General features: G+C 44.0%; 1 protein-coding gene across 2 annotated transcripts in view; it reads right to left on the reverse strand.

The window, feature by feature from the left end:
* Nucleotides 1-493: 493 nt before the first annotated feature.
* Nucleotides 494-21,115, reverse strand: part of LOC114786240 (phosphofurin acidic cluster sorting protein 2-like) — a 38,078-nt gene continuing 17,456 nt past the window's right edge. The window contains exons 3-25 of one of the 2 annotated variants that reach the window (XM_028973197.1): nt 19,843-19,932; nt 19,294-19,419; nt 17,857-18,019; nt 17,029-17,120; nt 16,827-16,910; nt 15,102-15,161; nt 12,970-13,121; nt 11,890-11,983; nt 11,056-11,142; nt 10,163-10,290; nt 9,276-9,408; nt 8,656-8,760; nt 7,655-7,761; nt 7,276-7,430; nt 6,941-7,051; nt 6,287-6,389; nt 5,772-5,804; nt 3,342-3,384; nt 3,223-3,265; nt 3,002-3,140; nt 2,615-2,838; nt 2,133-2,246; nt 494-1,890 (exon numbers count right to left, since the gene is read on the reverse strand). In XM_028973197.1, the coding sequence (XP_028829030.1) occupies nt 1,775-1,890; nt 2,133-2,246; nt 2,615-2,838; nt 3,002-3,140; nt 3,223-3,265; nt 3,342-3,384; nt 5,772-5,804; nt 6,287-6,389; nt 6,941-7,051; nt 7,276-7,430; nt 7,655-7,761; nt 8,656-8,760; nt 9,276-9,408; nt 10,163-10,290; nt 11,056-11,142; nt 11,890-11,983; nt 12,970-13,121; nt 15,102-15,161; nt 16,827-16,910; nt 17,029-17,120; nt 17,857-18,019; nt 19,294-19,419; nt 19,843-19,932 (2,502 nt within the window). In that variant the 3' untranslated portion in view covers nt 494-1,774. The remainder of the gene's footprint in view (nt 1,891-2,132; nt 2,247-2,614; nt 2,839-3,001; nt 3,141-3,222; nt 3,266-3,341; nt 3,385-5,771; nt 5,805-6,286; nt 6,390-6,940; nt 7,052-7,275; nt 7,431-7,654; nt 7,762-8,655; nt 8,761-9,275; nt 9,409-10,162; nt 10,291-11,055; nt 11,143-11,889; nt 11,984-12,969; nt 13,122-15,101; nt 15,162-16,826; nt 16,911-17,028; nt 17,121-17,856; nt 18,020-19,293; nt 19,420-19,842; nt 19,933-21,115) is intronic. The other variant, XM_028973198.1, reaches the window with a different exon arrangement.

Below are 21,115 nucleotides of genomic sequence, written 5' to 3' on the forward strand. Positions count from 1 at the left end.
AAAGTAAGAACGATATGAAATAACAATTTCATATTTTACATACCTCAAGCGTATATTGTACACAACAAAACTGTAAAAAGATTAAGCAAAAAACATTTTGTCAGTGGTCTAATAAAAAAAAGGAAAACACTGTTGTACAATCAAAACTTTATATTGTGCAAAAAAGTTTGAAGTGTCAGTCCCAATGGTAGTGTTGAAATGATGACCTGTCAGATGGTTGCCTCCTGAAAACGACTGACCAGGTAGTGCTTGAGGAACGAAATGAGGATAGAGACCTAAACACAAAGCCTACTGACCTACTGACCACTGGCCAGCCCTCATACTGTTCATATATTATATATATATATAAAAAAATCCTCATGAACATACACCAGCGTTAGAATAACTTTCACCACACGACTGAAAGATAGGAGCAAAGAGAGAGAAAAAAGAAAAAAAAAAAACGAATTTTTCCCCCAGAAGTTCAAAATTCGATCCTAGAAAGACACAAACAGGGAAGTCTAAGCCACCCCCAATTTCTTTCTTTCTTTCTTTTTTTTTTTACAACTTAATTTTAGAGACAGAAAACTTAGTGTGTGGCTCTCTGAGTCAATCTAACCACCGCTGTATATTAAAGCATTTCTATACTCTCTCTCACACACCCAAACACTCTCATCTAAGATTAATCTTTGAACCAAGAACCCTAATGTCATGAGAATATCTTTCCACAGAGAGCAGATGTAACACCTGCCCACACAACACAAACAACTAAACGCATCAAAAGAAATGATGAAATGTAACGATTTCTGAAGCAACAAATACAAAACGTTCTCACAACGTTCTGGTACTCACACACTGGAATAGTCACACAATCATACTGCTTCTGTAAAGGGAAATTACACAGAGCCGCGGCGAAGTCACATTCGCTTACTACTGTAATCAGCCCTTAAGGTCAGAGGTCAGCTTATTTTACAGACCCTGCATTAAGAAAAAAAATGCATATCAGACCACAGGAAACAAGTCAGGAGTGAAAAGGTTTTGCTGTATGATGGTGAAAAGGAGACATGTGATGGCTGCTCCTGCCCATCAGGGGGACGAGGAGTCACCCCGCTGGACCCCTTTTTTGCTTCTAAAACACACTGTGCTTCAACCTCAATAAAAGCTGTCTGCTAGCTGTTACAGTACACACCAAAAACTGAAATAATTCGTTTAAAAGTCACTTTTGTGAAAAAAAAAAACAAAACAAAAAAAACTGTAAAAAGCCTTACTCAGCATTCTCTCTCCACACACACACACACACACACACACACACACACACAGAAACACACCCCATATCCTGTATTCAGAACAGAGAGCCACACAAGATTCCACAAAAATAATCCCGGTTAAAGGTTTAAAAAACAAAGTGCAAAACAAAGCTGCCTGACAAGAGTGGTTATTGGCTTCTAAACTCTATATACATAAACCCTCATTTTTAACATTATTTGTTAAAAATCATTTTACATCATTTAAAGGCAGCACATACTGTTTCTTTAACATGTTTAATTTGCTGGTGTAAAAAATAACAACATTTATAACCACGACAACATCCATTTTGTACTTGGGACACAGGTTGAAAGGTTTGACAGTTTCCACAGGAAAATTCTTTCTTTTTTTGACTTCAGTATTTCAGTCAGTTTCTCGTCCCTCACAGTTCCCGCCTCTTCGGCGCTCCCCACCGATACAGGCCCAGAGTGCAGCGTTGGGGTTTTCGCTTGTTGCAGTGGTAGTTGAGGTGCTGATTGTGGTGGTGAGGTCACATGGGCTTGATGTAGCCGAAGACGCCCACTGGGAAGTGCTTGACGTGGGTGGGCCACTGCGCGGCGAGCTGGAAAAACTTCACATCGTTCCACTCCACGCCGTCGATGGAGACTGTAGACCAATGGATAATCTTATCATCTTTCAGTTTAATTTCACTTTGATTAGATATGTGAGGCCCTACCTCACCACTAGATGGCAGCAATGGGCTGATGCTTGGCACATGCTTTCTTTACACTTCTAAGCATGAAAATGCATGTTTGTATGCAGCCATGCTTGTTTAAGTGAGAGGGTGTGTGAGTGTGTATGAACGCAGCATGAGAATTAGTGTGTGTGTGTGTGTGTGTGTGTGTTACCTCTCAGCATTGTGTGCTGATGTTTGGCAGTGCAGATAAGTCTGCTGATTCCATCAATGACTTGACTCTTGGAGTCCACATCCTTCTCTTTGGGCTTCTTACTGAGGAATATCACTGGTTGCGTGCACACAGACACACACACACACACACACACACACACACACACACACACACACACACACAAACAAACAAACATTCACTTTAAAACACTACTTTAAGAAAATGAAATGATTTTTACATTTACAACATTTTATCAGACACCATTATCCAGAGCGCCTTAAAATCAGTAGTTACCGGGACAGTCCCACTGGGGACACTGAGGGTTAAGTGTCTTGCGCAGGGACATGATGGTAGTAAGCGAGGTTTGAACCTGGGACTTAATGGTCTTCTGGTTCACAGGCAAGTGTCTTACTCACAAGGTTACTACCAGTCCAGATACATCAGAAGATGTTCTGATTGGGAACCGGGTTCTGCATCCTCACCTTTCTTGTTCTTCTCCTTCATGACGACGGTCATGGCCATACCGGGTGGGGGTGTGAGTTCGCTGCCATTGGGGACGCGCGAGACCTGCAGCGAGCGGAAGTTGCTCTTCAGTGTGTTTTTTAGCCCCGCCTCCCTCTTCTCCCCATCCTTGCGCTTCTCCGCGCCCTGCAGCGTCCAGTAGTCCACCTGCAGGCCCATCACCTCCCCGCCAATGCCTGGAGAACTGCACACACACACACACACACACACACACACACACTTGAAAAATATAAACGTATCACTAACAAAAGCAGCATTTCTCCAAATGACGGAATGTATTAAAGCTCTTCTGTCTGTGGAGCTGGATGGTGAAGTCCATGCATGTGAGGGTGCGAGGCTGTGTGTACCCAGCTCCAGACAGCGTGGTGGAGACAGACGGGGAGGAGGGAGGAGTGCCCGTCATCTCTTTCCCGTACTGCGCCCCCGTCGGCGGCGGAGGAGAGGCCAGCATGTTCACCCCCCCGACCATACAGTCATCAGAGTCCACTGCAGGGAGAGGGGGTCCATACAGACACTCAGTTTTCATATCGCACTGCAGGGGAAGGTGTTTATATTGAAAGCGACCTACCCGACGTAGACAGGCTGTGCTCCACTATTCCCACTTTCACCAACTGATTGAAGAGAATAAGATTTTCAATCCGCTGAACCAATGACACACAAAAACGTCAATTAAATAGAGACTCTTACCCCAATGAAGGGTACAAACTTCTGGCAGGAGTCCTCGTCAGGGCTAAGAAGGAAGAGGAGGGCAGAAGGTTAGTGTGGCACGGACACAACGCTCCACGCTGCGGTCCTGATGCCGTGCGCGGCGTGAACGGTTCCCTGGAGGCGTGATGTGGGGAACCGGGTGGCCATGACAGCATGTCAGATCTGGCTGGATGAGACATGACCCCATTCGCTGTGGGGTCAGAGGTCGGGATCATGCCATGGCAAGTGGGAGGGGTTGATGAGAGAATGCTGGAACAGCTCCTTACAGCCTGAGCCAATCAGGTGTAAGCATGGACAGAAAGGGTAGAGGCTGGTGGGGCTGCATTTACACACAGCGAAGTAAATACTCAGCCGATACGCAGCGATGAAACTTATTCATGGAAATTCACTGGTGAAGCCTGAAATTACTGGACTGTTCACAGCTGTTCAACAGTAAGAGTTCCTCACGGTGAATTATGCATGCAAAAAAGCCTAAAAATAATTACTGAAATTTTTTCTTATTATTGCTGGTGGCAAAATCAATGAATCTGTGATATATTCAGGTTCTGTTCGTATGGACAGGCTGCCTGCATAGTACCTTATTCCCCAAAGGGTGGTAGTAGCCAAGTGGATAACACACTCGCCTATGAACCAGAAGACCCAGGTTCAAATCCCACTTCCTACCATTGTGTCTCCGAGCAAGACACTTAACCCTAAGTTGCTCCAGGGGGGGACTGTCCCTGTAACTACTGAGTGTAAGTCGCTCTGAATAAGGGTGTCTGATAAATGCTGTAAATGTAAGTCTTCCCTAGGCCTTCACTGCTACACAAATTCGGTCATATTATTTGCATTCTAGCGCCACCAGCAGGTCAAACACAGAGACGCCAGCACATCTCTCAAAAACACAGGTTACAAAATTTGGCAATGAGAAGGAGACAGATGTATTGTGGAATTTCCACCATTATAGTAGAGGAAGTGAGATCGCCAGTGTAGGTTGATGATAACAGATCTATCCAATGACCTTTTAAGTGTCTAGTAGATCTTAGGATCGGGTAGATCTGGTAGATCTCAGGAGTTCTAAGGATATTTCAAGGTCAGGACATGATATGTTGAACAAACTGAATTGAATTGGGTAAACCTTAAAATGTTTTAGTTCTTCTTTTTCCTCCTAAAAAGACTAATCAATTCCAGTCTATTGAAGTGAGCTCATGTCTCAGCCAGTTGACATTACGCTGAAGTTTCCATGGCAACGCATTAAAATTTAGGGAGAAAAAATAGGGAGAACTGCCAAAAGTAGAGTGGCCAACTGAAATGACTGATGGGCCAGTTTTCAAACACACGTTACAGACATGCTACAGACATTCCAGGTTGGAAATGGTGAACTGAACACAGCGGAGTTCACGATAGCCTCTCTCTCCACGATTGTCATGTCCCTCGCAGTGAAAGGCCCGAGCTCTGAACCCATTCCACTCAGCCCTCTTTTCTCTCTCGCTTCAGGAGAGAGCGCTAATTGGCTGCCTGACCTTTGTGTTTATGTGCTCGTCCTTCTTGTGGGAGATGGAAACCAAATGAAGAGCGTCTCCAGAGAGACGGCCGCGGTGCCCTCTACCCGCCATTATGTCCCACCATTATAAAACCCTCTTCCTAGTGTGTGTCTCCTCTGCCAAATGCAAAGATTCCAGTTATGAATGAATTTTTTTGCCTAAATTATAAATCCCCTCTTATTATTAATAATACAGCCATTCCTTAGAATCATGAAAAATAATTGCTATTATTTAAATTAAATGCAATATGTATTCTTTGCCATTCAGTTAGCTTTTCATTTAAAGTAATCTGGAATAAAAGATTTCCTTTCTATCCCAGCTACAAAGAGGAAAAAAAGCTAACTATTCCTGCCTGGTCTGTAACACGCACATGTGCATTTAATGCTCTATTGTGTTTCATTAAAGTAAAATGTGTATATATGTAATATATCACATTTTAATCTATAGATATTAAAGAGTTTATATAGTGATTTTTCCCCTCTGCAGGAGGGAGCATATGCAGGCCTGACAGCAGGTTCACAGCTCCAACTTGAGATGCTTCCTGATGACTATACAAATGAAACACCTTTTACTGACTTCCAAGCCTACTGAATATATTCCTAGTTTCTACAATGTTATTTAATGTCAGCTAAAAAAACAGCGGTTACAGGTTAAGCCACACAGGAAAAAAAAAAAAAACACCAAACCAAACCAAGCCAAATCGAAATAAAGGTGCATGAGATATACAAGAACAGATTAGAAACACCAACACACACACAAAATAAAAAACGCACATCAGAGGGTCAGTAGGCAGACGCGGACACACGATGAAAGTGTTTTTCACCACAAACAGGAACGAACGAGAGGGAAGCGTCAAACCAAAAAAAGCCAACATTGTATCGGGTACCTGATGTAAAAATCAAAATACAAACTTCTCTTCCTTGAATGCAAACAAAAGAAAAGGGAGACAAAAACCCATAATGCAACAGCGTTAAAGTACGTCTGCCGTTTAAAAAAAAAAGTCTGGCTTCTACAAAACATTCAAAAAGACACCTACAGAAAGATCGGGAGATCCGAGGTCTAAACCAATCCAATTTTTCTCGCCTTTGATCATGTGCCATGAAGAAAATGAACGCATCGATTGGCGTGACATTGTGTAGAGGTTTGAACGGCAACATTCTTAATCTATGAGCAGAATGCATGCTGGAGTTGGCACTGCTTCCAGACGAGCAGTACTAATTGGACGATGGAGTGGGAGCCGGAGAGTATCAACATATTAAGTTGATTTAACAATTTGAGCAGAGAGCTGCAGGCACTCACACACACACACACACACATTATCATAGTCTGTTCTGGGTAGAAGCACAAGCCTGCACTCATTCACATGCACTACACACACACAAACATGCTGGCGTGACGTACCTCTTCTGCTTGTATGTGAGCATGGCCTCGGAGATGGGGAAGTGATGGGACACGTTGGCTCCTGCCAGGTACTGACTCACGCGCCCGTTCACATCAATGTTATCTGCAAAAACCATCAGCGCGGCTTATCACAGCGGGTCGCAGCCCAGGGCCGCCACTCTACGATAACGGGTCATTACCGATGACTTCTCGACCCGCTGCTGAGATAACATCGCTTATTGACACTTCACTGCCCACTTCTATATTGTTCATATCCTACATCCTACACAATCACTAGGCATGAGACATTGCTATTCTATGTACAATATGGACTCCTTGATATAATATTTGATCATTCTTATAAGTTACTGATAAGTTACTTATTGTTGCACCTTTTCAAGGGCAATGATGCTTGGTTGACGTGTGTTGTTTGGAGCGCTCGTGCACCAGGTTTGTGCACCCCTTTCTAAAACAGATTCCAAACGCACAATTCTGTTTATTGGTAAAGAAACCCGTGCGTAAGCTATGGTGACTAGACCATTCCCCCAGCAGAAGGCTTTATGATGATACTGAACTGCCGCAGGAGAACTGACAGAAATAACTAGTTTAACCATATTTATGTCAATAAGTCAGATTTATGCTTCATGATTCAACAAAGCTGTGTGGGCTCCATACCTGACGTAGGAGCTTCCAGTCTCCCGAAAACATCCCTCCACCCGGCATCCATGAAAATGCTGTTGAACTTGCTGTCAAAGGAGGAAATATATTTTGCCAAAGGGTGGCATCCTAAAAAAAATAAAATAAAATAAAATAAAGCACAGAAGAAAAAGAATGTCTACTTTAACAAGTCCACTGTCCACTTTGGACCACTGTGCTAATGGGTAAATGGGTCCAGTTTAGCAGCCCTCTTATTTCTAAAGCTACATCCTTTAGAATGGTGTCCATTTCAAAAAATAATAATTTAACATGCAATTCTAGATCAATTAAAGATTAGAAGAGGTCAGTTTTACCGATGGGGATGACCAGGAAGCGGATGTAACTCAGCCAGTCGGGTGTCTTGTTGGCCAGCTGTTCCACAAAACACCTGAGGATGGCGCTGAGGTAACTCTGGTCTCCGGCAACCGCCACTTTAATAGTGGGGGGCGTCTGGGCGTTGCAGTTACAGCTGAAAAAGGACGTGATGTGGTTCAGGGTTTTTTTTTAATTGTTGTTGTAAAGCAGCTTTAAAGAAAATGGGGGTTAATCGCCGGCCGTGGAAAATGTCAGGATTACGTGGCAATTATGTGCTCAGTTTGTGGGATGATCTGTGCAGCATTTAAAGCTGGTGTTTAACAAACAACAACAACAAAAAAGACCAGAAGAGCTTCTGAAGAGAATTACTGAACTCACAAGCGCTGGATGCGGGTGACGATAGTGTTGAAGGCGGCCTGGACGTCGGCTCCGGAGACGGTGGAGACGATGGGCTGTTGGTTCTCGTGGAGGACCTCGGACAAGTACTGTGCAAAGAGACGGTGCATTGAGCAAGCACGACATTTCATTTCACCAAGACGACAGATGTCCACACACACAGAGAGATGGATTGGGACCAAAAAAAAAAGAAAAAAATGAGAAAGTCAACAAGGACGGAGAAGGAGAGCAAAAAAGAGGGTCAGAAATGTGAGCGCAAGGCTTGAGGAGAAAAGGGCAAGAGCTAAAATTATACATCCCACCAGAAGGTCTTCTGGATGAGGCCTTCATTAAAATCAGCAAAGTTACTGAGCAGAAATATCTGCTTTATATAAAAATTTGCATGAATGGCAAATTCTGTGGTCATGGTTTAATAATAAAAAAGCACTAAGGAAGAGAGTCGCTTAGTACATCAGGTAATCATGAGAAATAATCAGCAGTATGGGCACATATTACGCCATTCGTTAAGGTCACTTTCAGTAGTTCACCAACCAGAGTGCCTGAATTAAAGAACTGATAATCAGCATGTTGTTAGTGGGTGTGGTCTTGAGACGTCTACAACAGTGATATAGTAGGAGCATTAAGAGTTTAGAGAACAGAGGCAAAAGGGAGGAGATGGATGTATGATCCATCCCCATCCCAGCCCTGGCTGTATGATGGTCTGAATGAAAACACTATAAAGTTAATCTTCTCAGTGGTTGAAAATAATTACAAGTCCAGTAGAAATCTAATGAAAGGACGAGGAAGGAAAACCGAAATAGAGTAGGGATGAAGAGATGAGGAGGGAGTAGGTGCAGGGAACCGGAGGAGCAATAAGCCCCTCAGCAGGTAAGAATGGGGCTGACTGTAAGCCACATGGCACCAGTGCTGGGCAGAATGCACACAGATACACGCAAGTATGCATATGCACGTATGCACTAGGGCATACCGCAGCAAACACACACCTGGCCCTGCCAGTCTGTAGTGTTGATGAGGATTATGCTCTCAGGAAGCTGCTCGTCGGAGTTCAGGATCTGGTTTAGCTGGTCGTACACTGACTTCCTTGGAACCTGAAACAGGAAGAGGAAGTCAGGAAGCAGCAGACCAAACGAGTGCCACCTTAAAATGATTTACTTAAAATTGTTCTGCAGCATACTCATTGCCGCACCAAGAAAAATATATATACAGTAGTGAAACTAAGGGGTTGTCATTCTCCCAATAGTAACTCTGACTGTTGAAATCTAGAGAAATGCAGCAAGAACTTGTGGGTTGGTCTCTCCCAACTCTGTAGAATAACGAATGATCTCCTACAAGCAAGGTTCTACTGGTGGAAAACAATAGTGTATCTTTCGCTACACAAAATGTCATTGTTTAATCACAATAAATAAAAAAATAATGGATTGGGTAAACAATGTCTGATCAATGTGTGACATACAGTTTATTTTTGTTACGTTAAAATTGCTTGCATCATAGATTATCCCTTGTTTTGTACTGCCGCCTAAGACCTTTGCACAGAAATGTATATATACACACACGTATGTGTTCAATAAAGTAATGTAATACGAGGTCTATTGATATAAAATACCTGCACAGTGAGTCGCGAGTCTGGTGACGTCTCGCTGTCGATGCTGCTTGTGCGGTCACTCTGTGCTTTCGAGTTCTGTCGGTCTTTCATGGAGGTGCTGCGGGTGCGTCTCGGCAGCTTGTTGTCCGTTTTACTGCAAATCAAAAAGAAAGAGACGTGGTTTAGATCTTTTGTCTCAGTGCTCCAGCGAAACATCATACGGATGTTCACAGAGCCAGAGTGTAGTCCAGTATGAACGCATGACACTGTGTCACCCAAATATTAATGTTATGAAAAAGAGCCACAACAGCCACACACTGTATGATTTCCACAATCTTACACATTTACAGTACACTGCTCCTTGGGACATGGATTTTAATAAGAAACAATTAAGATTATTGATGCACAATCACACACTTTCTCTTATATAACTGCATAGTTCACGGCTGCTGGAGCCCATCCTGGGATATTGGGCGCCCGGCCAACACAGCACGCGCACACACACACACACACACACACACACACACACTCACTCAAAAACCCACGCTTACAGACAATGTATAGCCACCAATTCACCTAGCGTTCATGCCTTAGGGCAGGAGGAGGAAACTGGAGAACCCAGAGATAACCGGTGCCAAGGCGAGTAGAGAATGCAAACATGCCCTTTGCGGGTTAAATAAATTTACATCATAATGCAAATGAAACAGATCAGATCAGGTTAGCTCCTGTGTCATGGGCTTGCTGGCTACTAACATCTTGTATTTGGGTGAGGACATGTGGTTTTCAGAATGTCTGAGCATTTTCTCTTGCCCTTTCAGCCGCTGTTCTGTATTTTGGCCGATGTGATTATTCCGCTACATTCAAAGCGTGGAGCATATGGCAGATGTTTGCCAGCGTGGTGCTGTTACCTGGGCGACATGTGGCTCTGCGACTCAGTCTTGCACAGTTTGCCTACACTGCCGGCCAGCTTGTCTGTGCTCACGTCCCAGTTGGCGATTGTGTCGCCCATTCCAGCCACCACACCTGCCTCCTCCTCCTATACAGCAAAAAACACAAAACACAAAAAACAGGCATTCCTTTAAAAACAATAAAAAGCTAACAAAAAAAAGCTATGCCTGTATCTTTGGGCATATTATGTGCATGTTAATCGGTTGTCATGGTAACGCTCATGCTAGCAAGGTCTGGTGACAATAGTGACAAATCGCTGGAATAAAAAGAGGCCCAGATGGCCTTGTCTCTTCAAGTGAAAGAGAATGTGTGTTTGTGTGTGTGTGTGTGTGTGAGAGAGAGAGAGAAAGAGACAGAAAGAGGGAGGAGGGAGGGGAAAAAAAACAAAAAAAAAAACACCTGTAAAGAAAACAAAGGGACTGCGCTGGGTGACAACAGTATAAAAAGGAAACACAAGCAGAAAATAAAACTTTAATTTAAAAGAATTGCTTGTCACTCCTCCACTATCCTTGTGAAGAGCAACAACTGATGTTTTCTGTCCTCCACCAGTCTGCAAATCTATCTTTCTCCCCTCATTACGCGCCTTCTCTCTCTCTGTGAGCTGAGCAGCCCTGTGATACGTGTGCGTGGTCAGCTGAGCGGGGACGGTATAATGGATGTCTCTGTGTTTGCAGGCTCTTTCTCACTAACAGAGTGAAGACAGACAGACAGACAGGAGCTGATTTATGAATATGAGAAAACATCTGCACTGGAGGACAGAGAGATAAAGAGAGCGAGAGAACGCAGAGAGAGAGAGAGAGACGCGTAGACCACCCATCTGAACAGTAATCTAAACGCCTGCCGGCTCACTCACCGCTGGGCACGGCTCCAGCACTGAGCCCTCGTCTGGGTACCGGCCCCCTGGGGTTTTGCTCTTCTCCACATTCAGCAGGTCACCTCCCTACAGGAGCACAACACAGCGTGAGACTGCAGACCCTCACATGCAGGGGGCGCCGTTGGTTATGGTGAATCAGTATTCATTGGTGCTGAAACAGCAGTTGCAAACAATCAATGCCACCGACCATCTGAGATGTGCAGTGATGAATGAGGCACGCCGGTAATCTGTTACATTCATTTGGAGTAAATCTGTGTAGGCGCTCTTTCTTATGTGCTGTAGATATATGTGTTTGATATATTAGGTATATATGTAATACGCCTGTGTATGTGGTGTATGTTGTTTGATATGTACAGCTGTAAATCTCTGTGTTAGGAAACTCTGTTATACTGAAGATCTCTGTGTTGGTTACAGTGGTTGTATTTAGAGTGTCGGGAATGTCTGGTAGACTTAAGTTCTGCGTGTCAGGAGTGTCTGATAGACTTAAGTTCTGCTCGTCGGGAGTGTCTGGTAGACTACAGATCCCCGTGTCGGGTAGATGGGTATCTGCTTGAAAATGTAAAAACGATGTAATGTATTTCAGCCAATAGAGTGGGTTACTTTGCAAGAGCCCGCCTACTGGGGATATGTGGGCATGGTTTATGTGTTGTCTCAGTGTTGGTGATGTTGTGGGGACCGTAGCATTCATTAGTCAGATCATTATTGTCAGAGATTAGCGTTTGGCGTATGGGATACGCTACAGACCTGTGTGTTGGGAATATTTGGTATGCTACAGATCTGTGTTGGGTAAATCAGCAGCTATGTGAAGCTCACCAAACAGGCCGAGTCTCTTGGCTGACTCTTCTGACTATGCAGGCTGCCGATCTCTGTCTGGGAGCTGGAGTGGGACATACCCTCAAAGAATGGCCTGCAGAATGTACAAACACACACACACACACACACACACACACACACACACAAAAACATATGAGATTACACACACCAGATACAGTAATTCCCTTACATGTGGATGAGGAGTGAGTGACCACACACACAAAAGGAACCCCTAACAAGAAATTCTGCAACGTGGGAGGTTGTACAGGATCTCCTGACAGTTAGATGTGGAGGAAGAGGAAACAGCTACGCCGAAATTTGCCACACATGGTGGGGGCGAGCACTCAGCGACGATTAGGCTTTTCTGTGTCGTCATTGGGACCAGTTTGGGCATGCATACCACATTACTGCAACATATGACTCAGCATCCTGCTTCTACAGAGACGTCATGGGGAACGGCCCAAATACCTGCTCACAATCTCTGGCAACAAAGCGATTAAGAAACTAGCACTGGCACATGGGACTCCTAATAAAGGTGTGTCTAAAAGCCATAGTTAAAGCATTTATGCACACATGGCAGGTTTGGGAACAGAGAAAACATCTGGACTAGAGTGCCACCAAATAGAGGGCCAGTTTGTGTGCGGTGCGAGAGATTACAGAGTAAAGAAATACAGAGACGCAGTCGTGAATTTTAATGAAGTCAACATTTCACCTATGACTCACTGAGTCATAGAAAACCATCCTTGAGGACAGTGTTTTGTCCTGAAGCAGATGGTGTGTAGTAGGGTGGTAGTAGCCTAGTGGAAAACACACTTGCCTATGAACCAGAAGACCCAGGTTCAAATCCCACTTACTACCATTGTGTCCCTGAACAAGACACTTAACCCTAAGTTGCTCCAGGGGGGGACTGTCCCTGTAACTACTGATTGTAAGTCGCTCTGGCTAAATGCTGTAAATGTAAATATAAAAGTGTTGTGGCAGAACAAATGTGGTTCTGCTTATAAGAAATAATAGAATGGAACGGAAGTTTTGGCTGAAGATATGGAATCTGCATTGATACACGAGGTGTGGCGGGCGTACTTGAGTTTGGGTTTGGGTGTGCTCAAGACGCTCTCGTTGTCTTCCATCTCTGGGCCGCTGTCGCTCTGATTGTAGACCTCCAGACTGTCGTACAGCAGGTCCAGATCCTCCTCCACCTCCTGGGTCTGGTCCACAGGGTCTGAGTCCAGAACCTGAGCTCACAGAGAAGAAAAAGAAAAGAAATGCACCGCAGAAGTGAGTTGTGGGTGGTTGTTGCACTCGTCTATGGAAGACCACAATGTCTAAAACCCCACTTACTACCACCATGTCCCTGAGCGAGACGCTGCAGGGGGACTGTCCCTGTAACTACTGATTGGAAGTTGCTCTAGGTAAGGGCTATGACAGCCTGTGACAACTGTGGAAAAAATGTAATGTAATGTAATGTAAAGTAAAGTGAAAAAGTCCAACCACGGCACAATCAGACACACACACTTGGCCACAGTAACCCAGTGGAGCATGGCTCAGGCGGAGCAGTCGGCTGAGTGCTGAGGCGCTGAGCTGGCGTCTGTGCTGATTTTCGCGGGCCACAGGCGACAGGCTGACTAATCTATCAGCAGATCCCAGCCCTGATGGATGCCCGCGGTCCATGGCGAGGCAAGGTGGCACAATTTAATGTGACGCGTCCTTTGCAGCTTTTAAAATGAAACTGCCGTGAGCCACGTTCTGCCAGCGCCCCCATGATCGATGCCCAGGGGAGGAAGCGACTAATTACATACAAAAACACCTGGAACTTTCATTAGAGGACAGGGGTGAGACACTGATTAATCGTGCTTCTGATGGCCTAAATGAGTTTAGTGGCCAAGATTTACTCTTCGCCTCTCAGCCTCCTGCTATTGTCTTCCGAACCTTTCAACCAAGGCCAACATCCTGAGCTGCAGCCAATCACAACATAGGCCAAACTACACTATCAATCATCTCAGAGGACCACGACTGGCCAATCACACTACAGAGCTTTGATGTTAGAACTTCAGTCTAGATGGTGTTGAGTTGCAGATTTAACCTCCTTCAGCGCATGTTATTACAATAAACTTTGACCACCAATCACTTGAGTTATTTTAAGTATTTCTTGAAACAGTATTAAGGAAATATGAACTTTTTGTCAAAGATAGTAGGTCAGTAACCCCTTCAACATCTTTATTACTCAACCTGCTCTTAATAACAATGCTCTACAACATTGCTCTGCAGTGCTTGGTCATGTGGAATTCCTATGTGTTCCGTCAATCAGGACGTTTGGCTCCAGTCATCATGGAATTGAAGTAAGATGGGGAAAAAAGGGGGTGGAATGGACAGCAAAAAAAAATTATTCTGTATCAAACATGGAAGGTCTGTATATGTACTATACTACGTGGAATGACTCTCTTAGTCCACTGTTGTCGACAGCTTGCAAAACAAAGCAACACTTTTCAGACACTTCAGAGGAGATCCTTGGTTTATTGTCTTTGAAATGTCCTAAAAACACCCCCATAAAGCTGCTGTAGCATGGACCAGGCCAAAAAAAAAAAAAACTGCTGAACAATTGCTGTCCTAGTTATGAACTGTGCCTCGGTTGACCTGGCACATTCAGCCCACTTCCTGTTTGACTCGGGGGTGGAAGGGGATGACGGGAGAACAGCAGGACAGGAAGGTCACGGGGTCAAACAGTTGCTGGCAGCCCTGAGCCAACCAACCTAAAATCAATTATGTGAAGTGGAGGCAGAAAGCCCCAGCAGGGCTGGTGCAGGTTCATTAAAGCCCCCCCACCCGCTGGAGACAGGGAAGCAGGACACACGCTGGCCATTCGGCCGTCCAGTCCCCCCACTCTCAGCAGTTATTATGACAATTTATCTTTGGTTTTCCCCCCGCCGCCGCCCGGCTTGTTATTATATCATGTTCCAATAAGAGGCGGCTGGGAGAATCCCTATCTGCAAATGTAATCAGGGACGGCGCTCACGGCTGTTTTAATAATGGGTGCATTTCACAGCTGCCTTGATGGCGGGATGAATGAGAGAAGTGTGGAAGGAAAGGAAAGATCTGCATACAGAGAGGCATTTCCCTTCTTTCATCCCCTTTCTTTTTCACAGAGTTATTTTGGCAGTGCTTCTAGAGGCACAGAATGTTAAAAAAAATAAAAATAAAAGTGAAAAGACCCTTACCTCATCTGTTACTTTGAACCGCTTCAGAAGGGCCACAAACTTCTGCTTAAAGTTGGGTTGCTATTCAGAGAGGGGGAGGAGGGAGAGGGGAGAAAGAGAGATAATGGAAACCTGTGTCTTTCATTTACTTCTCATTATTACAGTAACATACTCAATATGCACTGGCACCATGTTTTGACAGTAGCCCTGAGGAGGGCTGAGGAAAGGGAATAAAAAGGGGGAAATAAATACTTTCATTCCGGCGCCAAACGCACTCTGCACGCTAAGGGGCTTGTTCTCTTGTAAATAAACAGATGGGCGGAGATTTAATTAACAATGATGAAACAGCGTGTGCGAGAATCGACAATCATCTGGCTCCTCCCATTTTAAACACATCATTCTAAAATCCTGTGTGACAGAAAATCCAGAGGATGTCTTTAATCTTACACTGGCAAACAAGCCCCATGCAAAAGCTGCATTTAGTGGAAGGTTGAAAACAGTACTCTATATAGTCAAGTAATATATTAGCATAATGTACAATGAAATTATATATCTGTGTGGACAAACGTTTGTTTGTTTGTTCAATCATTTGACGTTTATGGTCCCAGTGAGGCCAATCAGGGTCCTTGACAGCCAGAAATCCTCAACCCTCACTGAACCCGTAAGAAATGAGAATGGCGGATTACCCTTGCTGCTAGACAGGATTAAAAAAAAAAAAAGCGGCAAGGCAGTCAACGTAAACAAAGACTTTCAAAGCTCCGCGGTCAGGTCAGGCATAAAATAGGGAACTCGCGTCTAAACAGATTAGCCAGCGTGAACCTCGGGTGAGCTCAGTGAACATAAAACAATTTTTTTTTAACACATGGGCGAACCCGAGGCCAGGCACAAAGCCAGAAGTCAAAGATAAACAGCCCCCGAAGGCATTTTGACAGAAATATTTAATATGGCTTTCAGAGATTAATGTGTGTTTGGGTGTGTGTATACATACATTCATATTTCAGCGCTCTTGCATGCTTTTGTCTGTGTTGTTTACTTAGAATCTGTGTGAACGCTTGTTCGCTAGATGCCTGTGGAAACTACATCATGGCTATCAACATATGCGATTTTATTGGTTCGGCGCAATTTTTACTTAAAATTATGTTTTTTTTTTTTAAATATGCTCACTGGACGTCAAGAACTTGCTTTAGTACAGCTTGTTACGTAGTGTACATTACAACTAATGCTGTGTTTGTTTTGCATCCTGCATATCTGTCGTTTGTCTATGTGGGTCCTGTCCTAGATGCTCTGATCCCAGGATGACACTTTTGGTCTTGTGCCCCAGCTTAGCCTGAGAGGATTAGTCCACCACCTTCTGGAGCCTTCTAGAAAAAGACTTGCCCGGATGTCCAGCCAAACAGTGGCACATGAGGTCAGAGACTAGGCAATCCACCCAACATGCACATATATGCTTTGTTTTAACAAAATCACAAAAACTGCTTTTGTGTGTGTGTGTGTGTGTGTGTGTGTGTGTGTGCACATGTGCGGCTATGTTTTTAGCAATAAAGCTGAATACAGAATGAGAGACTATACCATGTCCTTAAATGAACTTGCTTTACAGATTACATAGAGTACATCTGTGGTCAAAATATACTTAAAATGTCATGGTTCATTCTTTGTCTGACTGAAACCTGTTCTTCCTTATTTGTGGTGGGATGTAGGAATGTTTAAAGCTGACCAGAAATCAGCCACTCATATTTTACTCCTTACTCGGGTCATGGAGGTGGTTCTGATCATTTTCCGGCGGGATTTCTTTGGCTTTCTCTGGACCTCATCGTCTTCATCATACAGATCCTGCAGCATACACAATGTAAGCATGGTAAATACAACCGCAGATGTGGCGGAGATGGAAACACTTCCTGATTTCATTGTGCAAGCACTGAGAAGCATAACGAAAGTGTCATGGTCTGACCTGGCCCTGGGCAGCATCATCGCTGGCCTCCTGCTCAGAGGAGTAGCTGTCGTCATCCTCCTCTGAGTAGTTATCCATGTCTGGAGAGCGATCTAATAGAACGGAAGAGCAACAAAAAGTCACTCTGGGAAGATGAGGGATACAATTGACCATAATTAAGCAATTGGACTTAAATAGGAAATGAGGCCAGTTACAGAAATTTACCCAATCACTGGCACAGGAAACTGTTAATTGATATTTTAAGGATTTTCTTTACACTTTACACTTTACAAAATTGTTATAGAACATTTGCAAGCTTTTGGAACAGAAAGGATTCAAACCAATTTTGTCTTAACCCTCATCTCTGAATAAAGCATGAACTGTGAATTGTCATCAGTATAAAAGTGGCTGCGTTAGCAGGGAGAAATGAATCAGTAGGGCAGACAGTAACGGGATGGAGAGCTCTGGAATCGGCAGCGATTCCGGCTCATCTGTCACCAGGCCAGACTGGCCCTCAGCGGCTGTGTCCTGGCAAAAGATGAGAGGAAGGGCCTGCCCCGTAGGCTTCGTGTGGATTAATGGGATGCCCTTGACCCCACCTGCTTTTATATTTAACATGTAGTTTGGCCGGAGTTAAGAGACGGAAACTCGCTGCATGGGTAATTATTGCAAAATGTGAGGTTGATCATGATTTCATGCTCAAGAAACAGACAAGAATGTTTATGCATGTGAAGGTGTGTGTTCTCATGAAGTGTGTTGGTATCAAATAGAATACTGTTACATTCAAAAAGTTACACTTTTTTTAATAGGTGTTAAAAAAAAGAAAAGAATGTGTGTGTGTGTACTGACCCAAGGCTTTGGCCTTGGCTCCTGTTTGGCCACTGCTGTCCTCTGGGTCGATGGGTTGGCTGGAGAGTGAAAACACACTCAGTTCTGCAGCACGAACCGGAGCCTCCTTCACGTTGCTGTGTAGACCCAGGATTTGGCCACCATCGGTTGGGTGCTGCATTACCTACACCCACCCACACACACACACACACACACACACAGATATGTCACACACATTGAACATCACACCGCTCTGTTTCCTCGGATTTCGCTCCCATTCTCCCGACACCAACAAGAGCGGCTATTACCGTCGCCTGGATTCTCTACTCTAAATCAACGCTGCCTTGCCCATCCATCACCCGCTACAAGCTCCCACTCTGTTAAGTGTCTGTAACAATGCAGCACACGACAGTCTGCAGCTCTTCAAGTCTCATCTCAAGTCCCATCAACAACGAGCAGACAGAACTGCAGAAACTTACACACACACATGTTCATGATATAAAATGTTCCATATTTTTTCCAACTTTTTTCAAACATAACCTCCTGATCAATAAAAATGTTTACTGTATTAAGAGTCTTCAAAATACCCTTTGTCATGTCTAGCTTTGCTATTTGTGATTGACACTAATAATATTATATATCAATTTAAATTGGTTGTGATAATAACACAGACAGCTGCCGATTATGCAAAAAGCGAGAAAAATGAGGTGAATTTTCTGCATCCGTCTCATCCTGCACCCTCCTGGAGTTGTGTTTGTGTCCTACGGAGTGTGGTGCTCCATCAGGTCCAGCAGAGTGGCGCTGACGTCAGAACAGTTGGATCTGGCCGCCGGCATCTGGCATTTCAGCCCTGGCTCGGGGAGACTTGGCAGTAGCTGGCTGTTCAGACGCAGACAGATTGACCCACCCTGCTGGCCAGCACCGTGCAGCCACTTCCTCCACCTCTGACCCGAGAACAGCATGCAGGTGTGTGTCTCATACAACCAGCTACATCCTGATTGAATAATAAGGAGCTTCAGGGTGAAGGAGGAGCTTTTGGTGTGGCTGATGATCAGGTTCATTCAAGTTGCACACCTCAGATCCTAATGCCTCCAAATTCACTTTGTTCTTTATTGTCAGCCTTACTGTCAAAGAATGATTTTTTCCCACTTCTGTCCAATTCAAATGCTCCTTACCTAATTCCAATTAATAACCATATTCTGTTAAAACTTTACAACACCCTCTCCATCATGTTATCTTCCAGATCACATGATGGACAGAGAAAGTGACTCCCATCCCCCGGGAATCTGTAGAGGTCACAAGATTCCTGAAATATTGTTAATTGTTAGGCTCACACACGAACATGCTTTTCGTTGTTTGATTTTGTTGGATGGTTGGTATGGAAGGGTGGTCTGGACAGACTGCATGTACGCTGAACGCTTGTCCCTTTTAAAACAGGAAGAGAATGGAATACTTTACCTCAGCCATGTTAATCACACCCATGGCGAGGGTCTTGTAGCCAAGGATGGTGCGATTCTTGTACCGTTTCCTCCGCTGGAGCATGATCTGCAACCGATTGGCATCTCGCTTTAGGAAGTGGGGATACTGATGGGAAAAAAACAGATCGCACAGATTATAACAAACACACAACAAATACTGTGAAACATCTCCAATGTTTCCCAGGAGCTTTTCAGAATTCATTAAAAAAAAAAAGGTCAATCTCATTATTAGTACAGCGCTACAGAGAGCTAACATGATTCAGCGTATATGAATGGATCTTATTGAAGAACACCCATTTACTTTGCTTCATTGGGGTCATATGCTGGAGGGGAAAAATGGTCAGGACCAAGAGGTCAAAAGGTCAAGACCAAGAGGTCAACTGCATTTCCAGCAGCAGGAAGTGGAAATAATGTTCCCATTCCCTAAAGCAGCTGCCGTTGCATACAGCCTTCACATTCTTGTGAAAATGAGCAGATTTAGCCCCGTCGGCCCGGCAACAGCCTACAACCCGGCACAGACCCCATGTACCTGCAGCGAGAACGTGAGCTCCAAGTCAGTCTCCATGAGTCCGCTGGGCGGGAGAACGTATTCGTTCGACCTCAGGATGCGCTTGGATCCCTACACACACACACACACTCAATCAGTGATCTATACAAACATGTATGTAAGAACAAACAGTAAAAAAAAAAGCTCCAATCTGTGTTACTGTATAATGTATCATGGTGATTAATGTGTTCATTTTGACAAGCCTACTATTTATATGATGTCAGTGACCCATTTAACACTAGAAGAATGCTGAGTCAGAGCAGGAGGAGAGGAAGAACAGTAAAAGGGGTTTAGAGAGGATGAGCTCAGCTTTCAAAGGAGCATCTGCCAGTCTCCTCAACCTTATTTATCCTTTCAGCTGCTATTTTTATTCTTCTGCTATATTTATATGTGACTGCAGTTTTTTTTAACAAACTCTGATCTGAATTAATTTGGGTTGCAGTGGAGTATGTGTGCACGTCCTAAATTGCTGGGCATACCAGACAAGATAAAGGGTTGTCTGCAACGTGCAATATTCTATAAAATGAATCTGTAGATTGAATCTGTAGATAACTATGTGGATATTCATGGGTCATGTGATCAAAACAAATTTAAAGCAATAAGACAACCTTTCCTTCTTACCTTCACAGAATTTGCAAATGCAAAGTAAAAATAAATTAAATCGCACTAAAAATTGTGGATTTATGATCAATCTAGATAACTGTTGATGTGGAGTATATATATATATATTGAAACACATTTTGTCGAGATATCCTGTTTATGATCTATTTTTGACACTATGCATAGTTTCGACTTTATATATATATATATATGTGTGTGTGGAGATGTTTTTGGAGATCTCATGGTCATTTCCCACTGTTTCTACTTCCATAAAACAACTCCACATGCTGCCCTTGTGATCAGTGGTCTCGTAAAATGGATGGATGGACTTTATATTGCCATTTTTTGCAGTCGTCCACTGAAATGCTATGTGCGTCATATATCAGGCTGTTTCCATCCTTCCCAGGGTGCCAGCTAGAAGGTAGATAACGCCACCCAGCTCTGCAAGTCCAACTGCAAATAGACTTCCACTGTTAATTACGACCAAGAGGCTTTAACTTCCAATCCTTTATTACATCGCTGGGGCTTGTGGTACAAAAACCAGCTCTGCCGTACCTCATCAGAACAAGATTAAAAACCTGCGGCTGCCTTGATGGATGCCTTCTCCGTGAGCGAGAGAGTGCGAGCCCTTCTGTCAAGATTTCTTTTCTTTTTT

This window comes from Denticeps clupeoides, chromosome 3, assembly GCF_900700375.1.
Source record: "Denticeps clupeoides chromosome 3, fDenClu1.1, whole genome shotgun sequence".
NCBI lineage: Eukaryota > Metazoa > Chordata > Actinopteri > Clupeiformes > Denticipitidae > Denticeps > Denticeps clupeoides.